Source organism: Dendrobates tinctorius, unplaced genomic scaffold (genome assembly GCF_039654945.1).
Source record: "Dendrobates tinctorius isolate UK_male_01 unplaced genomic scaffold, ASM3965494v1 ptg000038l, whole genome shotgun sequence".
Taxonomy (NCBI): domain Eukaryota; kingdom Metazoa; phylum Chordata; class Amphibia; order Anura; family Dendrobatidae; genus Dendrobates; species Dendrobates tinctorius.
The window spans coordinates 821,029-834,005 of record NW_027361706.1 but is presented as its reverse complement, the minus strand read 5'-3'; the positions used below and the strand labels follow the sequence as shown (position 1 = coordinate 834,005).

At 48.6% G+C, this 12,977-nt stretch overlaps 1 protein-coding gene across 1 annotated transcript; it reads right to left on the bottom strand.

The window, feature by feature from the left end:
• Positions 1–244: 244 nt before the first annotated feature.
• Positions 245–11,733, bottom strand: LOC141088160 (NADP-dependent alcohol dehydrogenase-like). The gene is made up of 2 exons (XM_073574085.1): positions 11,436–11,733; positions 245–699 (listed from the first exon to the last, which is right to left on the bottom strand). The coding sequence occupies exons 1-2, from the start codon at positions 11,731–11,733 to the stop codon at positions 245–247; spliced, it is 753 nt and encodes a 250-aa protein (XP_073430186.1).
• Positions 11,734–12,977: the final 1,244 nt, after the last annotated feature.

Here is a 12,977-nt window from a genome sequence, read left to right as displayed (position 1 = left end):
CGCTAGTGGCGACTCCCCCCACCGCCGCCACATTGAACTATACCGGTGTCTGCATTAGTATAGAAGTTGAACCAAAGCAAATGCCGAAATTCTTAAGTGGATTCTATCACTGTGAACAAAAAAATCATACACCAATCAGATAGGAGAATGTATGCATATAAGATATGATTAATCAGAAGCTGTAAAGTGCATTTCTACAAGGACAGCTCCATGGTCTACTTCCATATTTTCACTTGCAGTACGATTAGAATATCACAATACTCCGAGCTCCTGCCCCACTGCTAAGCAGTTCAAATGCTTCATTGATTTTTTCCAGGGCTAGCTTCTTGCTTACTAAATGTTCCAGATTGTTCCTTTTGTTCATATAATCTGTAACCAGTTTTGGGATATCAGAACCCTTGTAGCCTCCAAATATAGATCCTTTCAAGGTACGCCCTGTGACAAGCAAACCTGGATGCAAACAAAGTGTGTCCTTGGGAGATGCCACACCCAACACAACAGCAACACCATTTCCACAGTAAGTACACTGGAGAGCAGTCAGCATGGTTTCAGTGCGTCCTGCACATTCAATGGCAAAATCCACTCCTCCGTTAGTTAGCTCCGTAATGACCTCATGGATGGGTTTATCATAATCCTTTGGGTTTAGGCACTCAGTGGCTCCCAGTTGTAGGGCTTTTGGATACTTATCCTTATGTGAACCTACGCCAATGATTCGTGTAGCGCTTGCATCCTTGCATCCTACAATTGCTGAACAACCAACTACTCCCAAGCCAAAAACAGCACAACTAGAGCGCTTGGTCACCTTAGCAGTGTTGACAGCTGCACCATATCCAGTAGCAAATCCACAGCCTATAAGACAAACTTCAACAAGGGCACGGGCATCTGGGTCGCCCTCCAAGGACTGTGGGGTACTCGGTACCGGGCCAGTGTAAGTGGGATAAGTCACAGCAGCTGTGACCCGGTCCGTGGCCCTGGGCGCCCAAATCAATGGTGGTTTGTAATATAGTTTATGTGATAGTTTGTGACGCCACCTGTGGTGTTTGGCAAGCAAGATGGTAAGCCAACGCTGCGTGCAGATCCTCTGGGGCTGATGGTGTGTTGCAGCATAGATGGTGTAGCTCCCCACAGGTGAAGCTGTAACCCCAGGACAGTGTATAGGCGTAGGCGGTGTGAGGAATGTTGGTAGCCAGATGTAGCGGTGCTGACGGTGTTGGCGCACAAATGAATGGAAGACACCAGGGCTTGCAGTTCCAAAGCTTTACTCACAGTTCATGGTACACACTGGTGCCTGACTCCGGGGTAGAGACTCAATCAACCTCCCGGGCTAGTCAGGATTATCCTCTCCAACACTCTGCCAACATGTACCTTTCCTGAACGACTCCTCTATTGCGCCTTTTAGTGTGAAGAGCTCGAGCACCGTGGTACTCTGAAGTTCCTCCTGTCAGATGTTCCTAACAACTCTACTCGTATGGCAGACAGCTGTAGCCTCTCTTGGGGACTCCCTTCTCCGGAGTCCTGGCTCTCTATTCAGTTGCTGTTGTGCCCCAAGTCTTAGATGGGAGTAGTGCATTTACAGCCAACTACTCCACCGGTGTCTGCTGCAGAACCATAAGTGTCCATACAACCTCGGGGACCGGTCCCTGGCCTTGCGCTGAGAACCTATAGGCAGGGTTCCTCTTCCAACCCACAACTCCTCTCTGTTCTCCTACTCCTTCGTTCCGCACTGTTTCTTCTCTCTCTTATGGAAGCTTAGGTTGCAGTTCTACGTCTTTCTCCTTCTGTTCCTTTTCCGTGCCAGATGGATCAGGTCACTGAGGCAGCTGCAGCACTCCTTCCTCCATCCCTTCTTCCAGGGATCCCCACTCCTCCCGAGTGGCTCCCTTCCTTCCTTTCTGACCCTCTGTCAGACTGAACCTCCAGACTGATCTGTAATTCTAAACCTTCCCAACCTTTTATATATCTCAACTCCACCCACCTCCCAGCACATCTCGTGTTACGAAGCAAGGACCCACGAAAGGTGCGCTGCTACCCTCTAAGCATGGAGCCGCAATGTGGTCCTGCTGAACTATCCTGTGTGTGGGGTGCAGGTGTTGGAGTGTGGAAAGGAGTTCCCTACTTACCTAGGTGGTGGGGCACTACACCTTAGGAGAAGGTGCAGTACCTCTGTGGCGACTGAGCCTCAGGGGCGCCACACATCCACTTTGGCAACGCAAATGTCAGACACCACTGTGTATTCAGTAAATGTACTTGTGCATGCGTAATGATTAGTGTTGAGCTATACCACCCGATACTGAAAAATATCGTATCGGAATGGATCGGCCGATCTAAAAAAAAGTATCGGGTATCGCAGATTCCGATCCCGGAAGTCCCATTCAAGTGAATGGAACAGAAATATCGGAATTAAAAAAAACCCTTTCTTTCCCTGTAGGTTAATTCTACATGAAGAAAAACAACTAATAATAATGTAGAATGTATTGTGGGAGGTGTAGGAGACATTAAAGCCATAGAGGTTTAGCCCAATCAAATGGAATAGCAGGATTTTTTTTTTTTTTAAAGACGTTCGTAGTTACAAAGATATTGACTATGTTAAAGTCTTTAATTTTTTGTCAGATATGTATGTTTCACTACTTCCATGCTCTTTACCTTCTTTTTTACTTCTCCCACACTTTCTCCTTCATGATCCTCAGCAGCAGCATCTTTTTCATCAACTTCTTCTTCTTTTTCTTCTTTTTTTTCTTCTTTTTCTTTTTTTTTTTTACATTCTTCATATTCTTCTTATTCAACTATTACTCTTCTTCATATTCTACTTCTTCATCTTCTTCCTATTCTTCTTCATCATATTCTTATTTGTGTCAGGCATTCCTGTAGTTGTTATCTATAAAAGTTTGAAGATTACACCTTCCGTTCAGCCTGTCACAAAAGATTTACAACAGGATTTGTCCGCGTTCAGTTTGTCCTGCAGCAGCAGGCCTTTTCCAGGGGCACCACGAGGAGGAACGGACACACCCCTGTTGTGAGTTCATTTTTCCCTTCACCGTCGCTGTCTGATGAACTCCCTCTTCTGGTGAAGGAAGGTAGTGAGGCTGATTACCAAACACCTGATCTGGTAGATGATGACTGGGTAACAGGAAATTCTGACTGGATATAAGGCAGCCGACGCCCTTCTGAGTCGCTGGTGATTTCTCTGATAGATTCTTGGAGACCAGTCTGATTCCTGCTTCCCAAAGATAAATTTTTGCTCTGCTATTGAACTTATTAGTTTTGTTTTGTTTACCTTGTTTTTTGGAGTTCAGCCATCCCCGGTCGGGGGTGTGCTGAGTTCCATTTTTGTCTCTTGGCTCTGTCTTCAGAATTTACCTGAGTGCTGATATAGCGACTTCAGGGCCTGTTTTTCCTATCAGACGGTTGGGACATTTTTTGGTAGGGTTTTTTACGGATTGCAGACAGCAGCTTTTCTATCCTGTCCTTTTTAGTTAGCTTGGGCCCCATCGTTTGCTCAACCTATCTTTCTATCTGTGTTAGTGTTTTCATCTTGCTTCACCGTCATTATTTGTTGGGGCTGCCTATTGCTTTGGGGTCTGCTCTGGGGCAGTTTAGATTTCCCCTTTCTTTCTTTAGGCCTATTTAGTTCTCTGGCTGTGATCGAGGGGTCTAGGGCATCGTAGGAACCCCCCACGGTTACTGTTAGTTGTTGTGGATAGGATCAGGGGTCTGCAATCTGATAGCTACCAACCTCTCCGGTTTTTCTGGACTTAGCTTGTATTTTTGTTTTTTCCTCCTTCGGTGACTCATTCATAACAGAATTACCAGCCATACCGCAGATCCTAGGGTACTCAATAGCAGGAAAGAATTGTAAAAAAAAAAAAGAGAGTTTGTCAGAATGTTTTTTTTTTTTTTGTGTATATTTCTTCCTCTATGTCTCTGAGGCCGTAGGGGGAATTTTTTTTTTCTTTTTCAATGGAGATGAAGCAATTGCCTGATCGTGTGGAGCAGCTCACTGCTGAAGTGCGGGGAATTTCCGCCTATCTTGCTCATTCACATGCTGCTGAACCAAAGAACCCTACTCCTGATGTGTTTTTGGGGATCGGTCTAAATTTTTGAATTTTAAGAATAATTGTAAATTATTTTTTGCCTTGAAGCCTAACTCGTCGGGGAGCTCCGCGCAGCAGGTTAAAATTGTCATCTCTTTGCTGCGCGGCGATCCCCAGGATTTCTTTGAAACCTGATGATCCTATTCTTACTAATGTGGACGCATTTTTTCAAGCCTTGGGGTTGTTGTATGATGAACCTAATGCTATTGATCAGGCTGAAAAGGCCCTGCTGGCATTGAGCCAGGGTCGGGATTCTGCAGAGTTGTACTGTCAAAAATTCCAAAAGTGGGCGGTCCTTACTACCTGGAATGATGGTGCCTTGGCAGCTCTCTTTCGGAAGCGTTTGTCAGAAACCGTAAAAGATACTATGGTGGTCTCTTGGCTCTGTCTTCAGAATTTACCTGAGTGCTGATATAGCGACTTCAGGGCCTGTTTTTCCTATCAGACGGTTGGGACATTTTTTGGTAGGGTTTTTGGTAGGGTTTTTTACGGATTGCAGACAGCAGCTTTTCTATCCTGTCCTTTTTAGTTAGCTTAGGCCCCATCGTTTGCTCAACCTATCTTTCTATCTGTGTTAGTGTTTTCATCTTGCTTCACCGTCATTATTTGTTGGGGGCTGCCTATTGCTTTGGGGTCTGCTCTGGGGCAGTTTAGATTTCACCTTTCTTTCTTTAGGCCTATTTTGTTCTCCGGCTGTGATCGAAGGGGTCTAGGGCATCGTAGGAACCCCCCACGGCTACTGTTAGTTGTTGTGGATAGGATCAGGGGTCTGCAATCCGATAGCTACCAACCTCTCCAGTTTTTCTGGACTTAGCTTGTATTTTTGTTTTTTCCTCCTTCGGTGACTCTTTCATAACACCCCCCATACACTGCTTAGTCTTCTTCTGCTAATAAATTTGATAATATCCTTTGCTCAGATTTTTAGTCTTATGCTTAATGTTCTTCTGCTTTTGTTCCGACTACTAGTAATGGGAATGGGGACAGAGCGGCAGACATTGCCGGACACACATCAGTGAATCAACTGACGTGCCTGAGCCACAGTAACACAGGAACAAGTGTGGATTGTGCACACGCCACTTCAGAGCAGCGACTGGCGGGGTTGGAGGCCAGGGGAAATACTAGAGACAGTAGAGCCAGAGGCCTAAGTGGAGCACGGTGGAAAATCAGTAGTAGTGTGATTTTGGAGGCAGCAGGAGACTTTGCCATCCACATAGCAGGGGAACAGCAGGCGTTACTGAACCCCACAGACACAGGAGCGAGTGTTTGAATCTGTGCGGACAGCACTTCCAAGCTACAACTGGCTGTGTTGTAGCCCAGGATCAATGCTCCGAGCAGGCTGAGGCCTACTTGGAGCGAGGAGAAAATGCGTTGCAGTGTGAGTTTGGAGGCAGCAGGAGACATTGCCATTCACACAGCAGGGGAACAGCTGGCATTACTGAACCCCACTAACACAGGAGCTAGTGTGTTTTGCTCTGTGAAGACGGCACTTCTGAACACCAACTGGCGTTGTAGAAGCACAGGATGAGGCATGGAGCAGGCTGAGGTCTGATGTTGTTGGCATGTGGATGGAGCAGGAGACTTTGCCGTCTACACAGCAGGGGAACAGCTGGCATTACTGAACCCCACTAACACAGGAGCTAGTGTGTTTTGCTCTGTGAAGACGGCACTTCTGAACACCAACTGGCGTTGTTGGAGCACAGGATGAGGCATGGAGCAGGCTGAGGTCTGATGTTGTTGACATGTGGATGGAGCAGGAGACTTTGCCGTCTACACAGCAGGGGAACAGCTGGCATTACTGAACCCCACTAACACAGGAGCTAGTGTGTTTTGCTCTGTGAAAATGGCACTTCTGAACACCAACTGGCGTTGTTGGAGCACAGGATGAGGCATGGAGCAGGCTGAGGTCTGATGTTGTTGGCATGTGGATGGAGCAGGAGACTTTGCTGTCTACACAGCAGGGGAACAGCTGGCATTACTGAATCCCACTAACACAGGAGCTAGTGTGTTTTGTTCTGTGAAGACGGCACTTCTGAACACCAACTGGCGTTGTTGGAGCCCAGGATGAAGCATGGAGCAGGCTGAGGCCAACTTGCAGCCTGTTTTATAGAGGTTGTAGACTACTACTGATTGTAACCGTGCTCCACTTAGGCCTCAGGCTCCACTGTCTCTAGTATTTCCCCTGGCCTCCAACCCCACCAGTGACAGCTCTGAAGTGGCGTCAGCACAATCCACACTTGTTCCTATGTTACTTGGGCTCAGTCCTGTCAGTTGATCCCCTGATGTGTGTCCGGCAAGGTCTCCTGCTCTGTCCTCATTCATACTACTAGTAATGGGAATGTGGACAGACCAGGAGACTTTGCCGGACACACATCAGGGGATCAACTGACGTGACTGAGCCCCAGTAACTCAGGAAGAAGTGTGGATTGTGCAGACGCCACTTCAGAGCAACAACTGGCGGGGTTGGAGGCCAGGGGAACTACTAGAGACAGTGGAGCCAGAGGCCTAAGTGAAGCACGGTTAAAAATCAGTAGTAGTTTGAATGTGGATGGAGCAGGAGACTTTGCAGTCCACACAGCAGGGGAGCAGCTGGCATTACTGAACCCCAATAACACAGGAGCTAGTGTTTTTCTCTGTGCAGACGACACATCTGAGCGACAACTGGCTGTGTTGAAGCCCAGGGATTATAATTCAGGTGGTAGAAACATGAACACAACAGGAGACCTGGATACAGTTGCCAACCAATTATTTAGTCGGGAAGAGGACTGGCAAATTCTGGGGAGATCCAGGCCTTGTTCATTTTCAGAAAAGTAAGCCGGTCAACGTTATCGGAAGAAAGTCGCGTGCGACGGTCTGTTAGTACACCACCTGCGGCATTAAAGACGCGTTCCGATAATACACTGGCAGCAGGGCAAGCCAGCACCTCCAATGCATACTGGCTAAGCTCTGGCCATGTATCCAGCTTAGAGACCCAAAACTTGAAGGGGGAAGAGCCATCTGGGAGTACACTCACAGGGCAAGACATGTAGTCTGTCACCATCTGATGGAAACGTTGCCTCCTGCTGACTGGAGCCGTCAGTGATGGTGTAGACAATTGTGGCGGACACACAAAACTTTGCCACATTTGGGCCATAGTGGTCTTGCCTTGTGCTGAGGCTCTGCCTCTGCTCCCTCTTTGTGCCGAGTTTCCTCCACTGGCTCGACGCACAGAGGTGCTTTGTAAAGCACTAGCACCACTGCTGTCGGGTGGAATGGAAAACATGATGGACTGCACCAGTGTGTCTTGGTACTCCCGCAGTTTATACTCCCGGTTCAACGTTGGTGTGAGGGTTTGCAAGTTGTCCCGGTAGCGAGGATCTAGGAGGGTGTACACCCAATAATCAGCCGTATAGAGAATGTGGGCGATGCGACGGTCGTTTCTCAGGCACTGCAGCATGAAGTCAACCATGTGCTGAAGACTCCCAACTGCCAAAGAACCGCTGTCCCCTGCTTGAGGCGTGATCTCTGCCTGCTCTGCATCTCCCCACCCTCGCTGTACATACTGATTAGAGCTTTGTGTACCTCCCTCCTCTGGAGAGATGTCTTCCTCCTCCATCGACTCCTCCTCATCCGCCTCACAAAGTGTCCCCTGCCTAGGCCTTTGTGAGGAAGCACGTGGCGCAGACTGTCCAGTAGCAGATGGCATTTGGGACTCCTCATCCTCCACCTCTTCCAAAACCTCATCCCTTAGTGCTTGCAGTGTTTTTTGAAGCAGACAGATAAGGGGGACAGTCATGCTGACTAGTGCATCATCTGCACTCGCCATCCGCGTGGAATCATCGAAGGCACGCAAAACGAGGCAGATGTCCTTCATAGAGGCCCAGTCAGTGGTGCTGAAGTGTGACCGGCGCACAGTGCGACTTGTTTGCGCCTGATGCAGCTGGTACTCCATGACTGCTGCCTGCTGCTCACACAACCGCTCCAACATATGTAACGTAGAATTCCACCTGGTGGGTAAGTCACATATGATGCGATGTTCCGGAAGGCGTAATCGGCGCTGCAGAGCAGCAAGGCGCGACCTTGCCGTGCTGGAACGCTGCAAGTGAGCGCACTCTATGCGGACCTTGTGCAGCAGTGCATCAAGATCCGGATAGTCGCTCAGAAAGCTCTGCACGACCAAGTTGAGCACATGTGCCAGACATGGGATGTGAGTGAGGTTGCAAAGGCCAAGAGCTGCCACCAGATTTCGGCCATTGTCACACACTACCAAGCCCGGCTGGAGATTCGCTGGCAGAAACCACACGTCGCTCTCCTGCTTGATGGCATTCCAGAGCTCCTGCGCTGTGTGGCTTCGATTCCCCAAAGAAATTAATTTCAGTACGGCCTGTTGACGTTTGGCCACGGCTGTGCTCATATCGGTCATAACAGGCTCCTGCTGCGCTGTTTCAGAGGAACTTGAATAGGAGGAGGAGTCAATGTGTACAGACTGGATTCCTGCAATCCGTGGAGATGGCAGAACACGTACAGTGCCACTCTCCAGATCTGTACCCGGCTCAGCAACATTGACCCAATGGGCAGTGAGGGAAAGGTATCGTGTCCCTGTCCATGGTTACTGGTCCACGCATCGGTGGTCAGGTGGACCTTGCTACTGACGGCGTTTAGTAGCGCATGTTTTATGTTTGCCTCCACATGTTTCTGCAGGGCAGGGACGGCTCGCCTGCTGAAATAAAAGCGGCTGGGCACGGTGTATTGTGGGACCGCCAATGCCATGAAGTCCCGGAAGGTGTCAGTCTCCACCAGCCTGAATGACAGCATTTCAAGTGCCAGTAGTTTGGCAATGCCAGCATTCAGAGCCTGTGCTCGGGGATGGTTTGCCGAGTATGGTCACCTTTCTCCCATGCCTGTGCTACCGATGGCTGTCGAGTGGCCTGGGAGTGTGAGGATGACTTGGAATGTGGTGCTGTGGGTGGAATGTCACAGGGTCTCCGGACAACAGTGCCAGAGGTTCTTCCTTGGCGATCCTGTGAGGAAGCCGAACCAGCTGTGTGTGAGCTGGAGGAAGAGGCCCCAACACGAGCTGAAGAGGTGGTAGGTGGTGCTGTACGTTGGCCTACGTCTTCAGTGTGTCTGTGTAACTCCACCTCGTGCTTGGTCCGCACATGTTTCCACATATTAGTGGTATTGAGGTTGCTGACATTTTTCCCTCTTTTGACTCTCTGATGACACAGCTTGCATTTGACAAAGCAAATGTCATCTGCAACTGTGTCAAAAAAGGACCACGCACTGCAAGTCTTGGGAGCACCCGTTTTGCCTTTACCGCAGCAGTGGGGTACGGTGAGGTCCTACAAAGCTGCGCATAAAGGACTGTTGCCTGCTAAAACTGGGGGATGCTGACTCACTGGTGCCAACAGCAGGCACAGACTCCCCACGTCCTCTCCCTGCAGAATCCCCACGTCCTCTCCCTGCTGAAACTCCACGCCCACGTGCCTTACTCCCTGCCTTCTTCATCTTGCTAGACTGAGAAAGATAGGCAGAAAAGTACAAAGGGGGGCCTTAGTGTGCTTATTCCTGAACAGCTGGTTACAGGTATAAGAAACACTAATTTTATGAAGTGTGTGTATCGACTACACTTTAATGGGAGCTAATGTGGCCTACACAACTTTCAACTGTAGTGTTTGGTGAACTTTGCTGTTTTTTTTGGGGGAAAAAAAAAATAAAATGATGTGATCAAAGATTTGAAAGTGAGAGTATCACCAACTTTCTGGAGCTATTACAATGCAGGCAGGTAACCTACAATGCAAAAGATGAGGCTCCAAAAAATGTGGGTAATACTAATCTGGCTGCAGCTGAAGGGCACAAGCCAGAAAAAAGGCTCCTCTACTCCTATATAGTGTTTGCAACCAACCAATGTAGATGGATATGGATGGATGCACACTAATAGGAGAAGAAAAAATGAGCTGCAATTAAAGAAAAATATGTGCAAGGCAGTGACGCACGCTGAGCAGCCTACAACCAGACGTAGCTGCCGGACACACTACTCAGCGTGAGCTGCACTCACACACAGTCAGAGACCTCTCAGACAGCCGTGAACAGTGCAGCTAAGTGGGCACTAGCACTGACAGGCTGCAGAAAGGCTCCGCTGTGTACTCCTAGAGTGTTTGCAACCACCATATATGGATACGGATGGATGCACACTAATAGGAGAAAAAATGAGCTGCAATAAAAGAAAAATGTGTGAGGCAGTGACACGCTGAGCAGCCTACAACCAGACGTAGCTGCAGGACACACTACTCAGCGTGAGCTGCACTCACACACAGTCAGAGACCTCTCAGACAGCCGTGAATAGTGCAGCTAAGTGGGCACTAGCACTGAAAGGCTGCAGAAAGGCTCCGCTGTCTACTACTAGTGTTTGCAACCAACGTATATTGATACGGATGGAAGCACACTAGATAGAATTTTTTAAAAATAAGCAGCTCAAAAAGAAAAATATGTATGAGGCAGCAGTGAGGCATGCTGGGCGGCCTACAACCAGACGTGGCTGCAGGACCCACTCCACAGCGTGAGCTGCACTCACACAGCCCTTGCAGACAGCTGTGAACACTGCTGCTAGGGAAAAGAAAGCTACAGTGGTGGTTTATGTAGCCTGGGTAAAGCACAATATTGTTTTGAGAATCGCTATTTCTAACTGTCCCTCACAGTCTTCAACAGCAGCCTGTCCCTAACTGAATTCACAGCCGAGTGACCAGAAATGGCGGCGGCTTTTATAGTGCATCATGACATCATTTCAGCAGCCAATCACAGCCATGCCAATAGTTTACATGCCTAACAGGATGTGCCCACACTTCTGAGGATTCCCATTGGCTGAATCAAAGCGAGCGGGCTGATAGCATTATGGGAACTTCCCATTCCGTTATCCGATACGAAAAAAGTATCGGAAGTCAGTATCGGAATTCCGATACAGCTAATATCGGCCGATACCCGATACTTGCGGTATCGGAAAGCTCAACACTAGTAATGATAAATCGCTTTCCCTTTACAGGTAAATCTGCTTGTACCGTCATCCATCAGTCCTGATTGAGCTCCAAATGCAAACTCTAATTTTTTGCAGATGTTACTGTGTGGGCCATCGCAAGCTCTGCACGATTTCTTTTGACTTCATGAGCAAACAAGCAACACCATTTCCACAGTAAGTACACTGGAGAGCAGTCAGCATGGTTTCAGTGCGTCCTGCACATTCAACGGCAAAATCCACTCCTCCATTAGTTAGCTCAGTAATGACCTCATGAATGGGTTTATCGTAAACCTTTGGGTTTAGGCACTCAGTGGCTCCCAGTTGTAAGGCTTTTGGATACTTATCCTTATGTGAACCTACTCCAATGATTCGTGTAGCGCTTGCATCCTTGCATCCTACAATTGATGAAAAACCAACTCCTCCCAAGCCAAAAACAGCACAACTAGAGCGCTTGGTCACCTTAGCAGTGTTGACAGCTGCACCATATCCAGTAGAAAATCCACAGCCTATAAGACAAACTTCAACAAGGGCACGGGCATCCACATTGGCAACGTAAATGTCAGACACCACAGTGTATTCAGTGAATGTACTTGTGCATGCGTAATGATAAATCGCTTTGCCTTTACAGGTAAATCTGCTTGCACCATCATCCATCAGTCCTGATTGAGCTCCAAATGCAAACTCTAATTTTTTGCAGATGTTACTGTGTTGGCCATCGCAAGCTCTGCACGATTTATTCTGACTTCATGAGCCTTTGGAGGAGCTACTTCAATATCTTCAATGCTGAGGGGCTTGCATGGTTCCCAGGCAATAGCGGCCTTGCATTTAATAGCCTTTCCTGCGGTGCTCATGGTGGTTCCGGTTCAAAGCAATGATGGAGGAGAGAGCGTCAGCTGATGCCTCCTCTCCCATCATTCCCCTCTGCCTCTGACACTGCGGGTGTGTGATGACGTCATCGCGCACTCACTGTGTGCCAGGCAGTGCAGCCATTGAGACAGGAGCCCCCTGAGGAAGCGACGAAATATCAAGCGAAACGTGCGTTGGGGAACGTGGTCACAGCACGGGCAGTCATTATGGGTAATTAACCTCTTCATTCTTTACTTAGTCATGTAGCGGTCTTTGCATACGTAATGTATACATAAATATATTTATTGTTGATACTGTGGTAATTGCAGGTACGCAGGATGCAGTGACGAGTCGCGAGACAATTTGGTGCTTTCTATAATAACTTTTATAAGACTAGAGGGAACTTTCCTCAGTCACGGCTTGATCACCAAAAGCGGTAATGGAGCGCCGACACCAGGGCCTAGCGGGGTACTCGGTATCGGACCCGTTGATCTCAATGGGAGTGTCACGGAAGCTGTGACCCGGTCCGTGGCCCTGGGGCTCCATGGCAAAAAAGGGGGTGAATGAACAATGAAATAAAGTTTATGAATAGTTTGTGACGCCACCTGTGGTGTTCGGCAAGTGAGGTGTTAGACCGACGCTGCATGCAGATCCTCTGGGACTGGTGGTGGGTTGCAGCCAAGATGGTGAAGCTCCCCACAGGTGGAGCCGTAGTCCCAGGGCAGTGTAGATGTAGCAATGGAGGAGAGGCACAGGCGGTGTAGAGGCCGTTGCCCAGATGTAGCTTTGCAGGGTGTAGTGATGCGGGAATAAGTGGAGGACACCAGGGCATGTAGTTCCAAAGCTTTACTCACAGTCTGCAGTTCACACAGATGCCTGCCTCCGTGCTGTGTCCTCCGGGTCCTGGGCTCAGTCAACCTCCAGGCAAGATAGGATGCTCCCTTCGAACACTCCGCCAACATGTACCTTTCTGAATGTCTCCTCTATAGCGCCTTTTACTGAAGTACTTCTAGTACTGAGTTACACTGGAGTGCCTCCTGACAGATGTTCCC

Bases quoted from the DNA above. Each gene is read 5' to 3' on its own strand.
- LOC141088160 (XM_073574085.1), bottom strand. From the start codon at position 11,733: ATGGATGATGGTGCAAGCAGATTTACCTGTAAAGGCAAAGCGATTTAT. The intron at 700-11,435 runs GTTCACATAAGG...TCATTGGCGTAG, and splicing joins TACACGAATCATTGGAGTAG to GTTCACATAAGGATAAGTAT.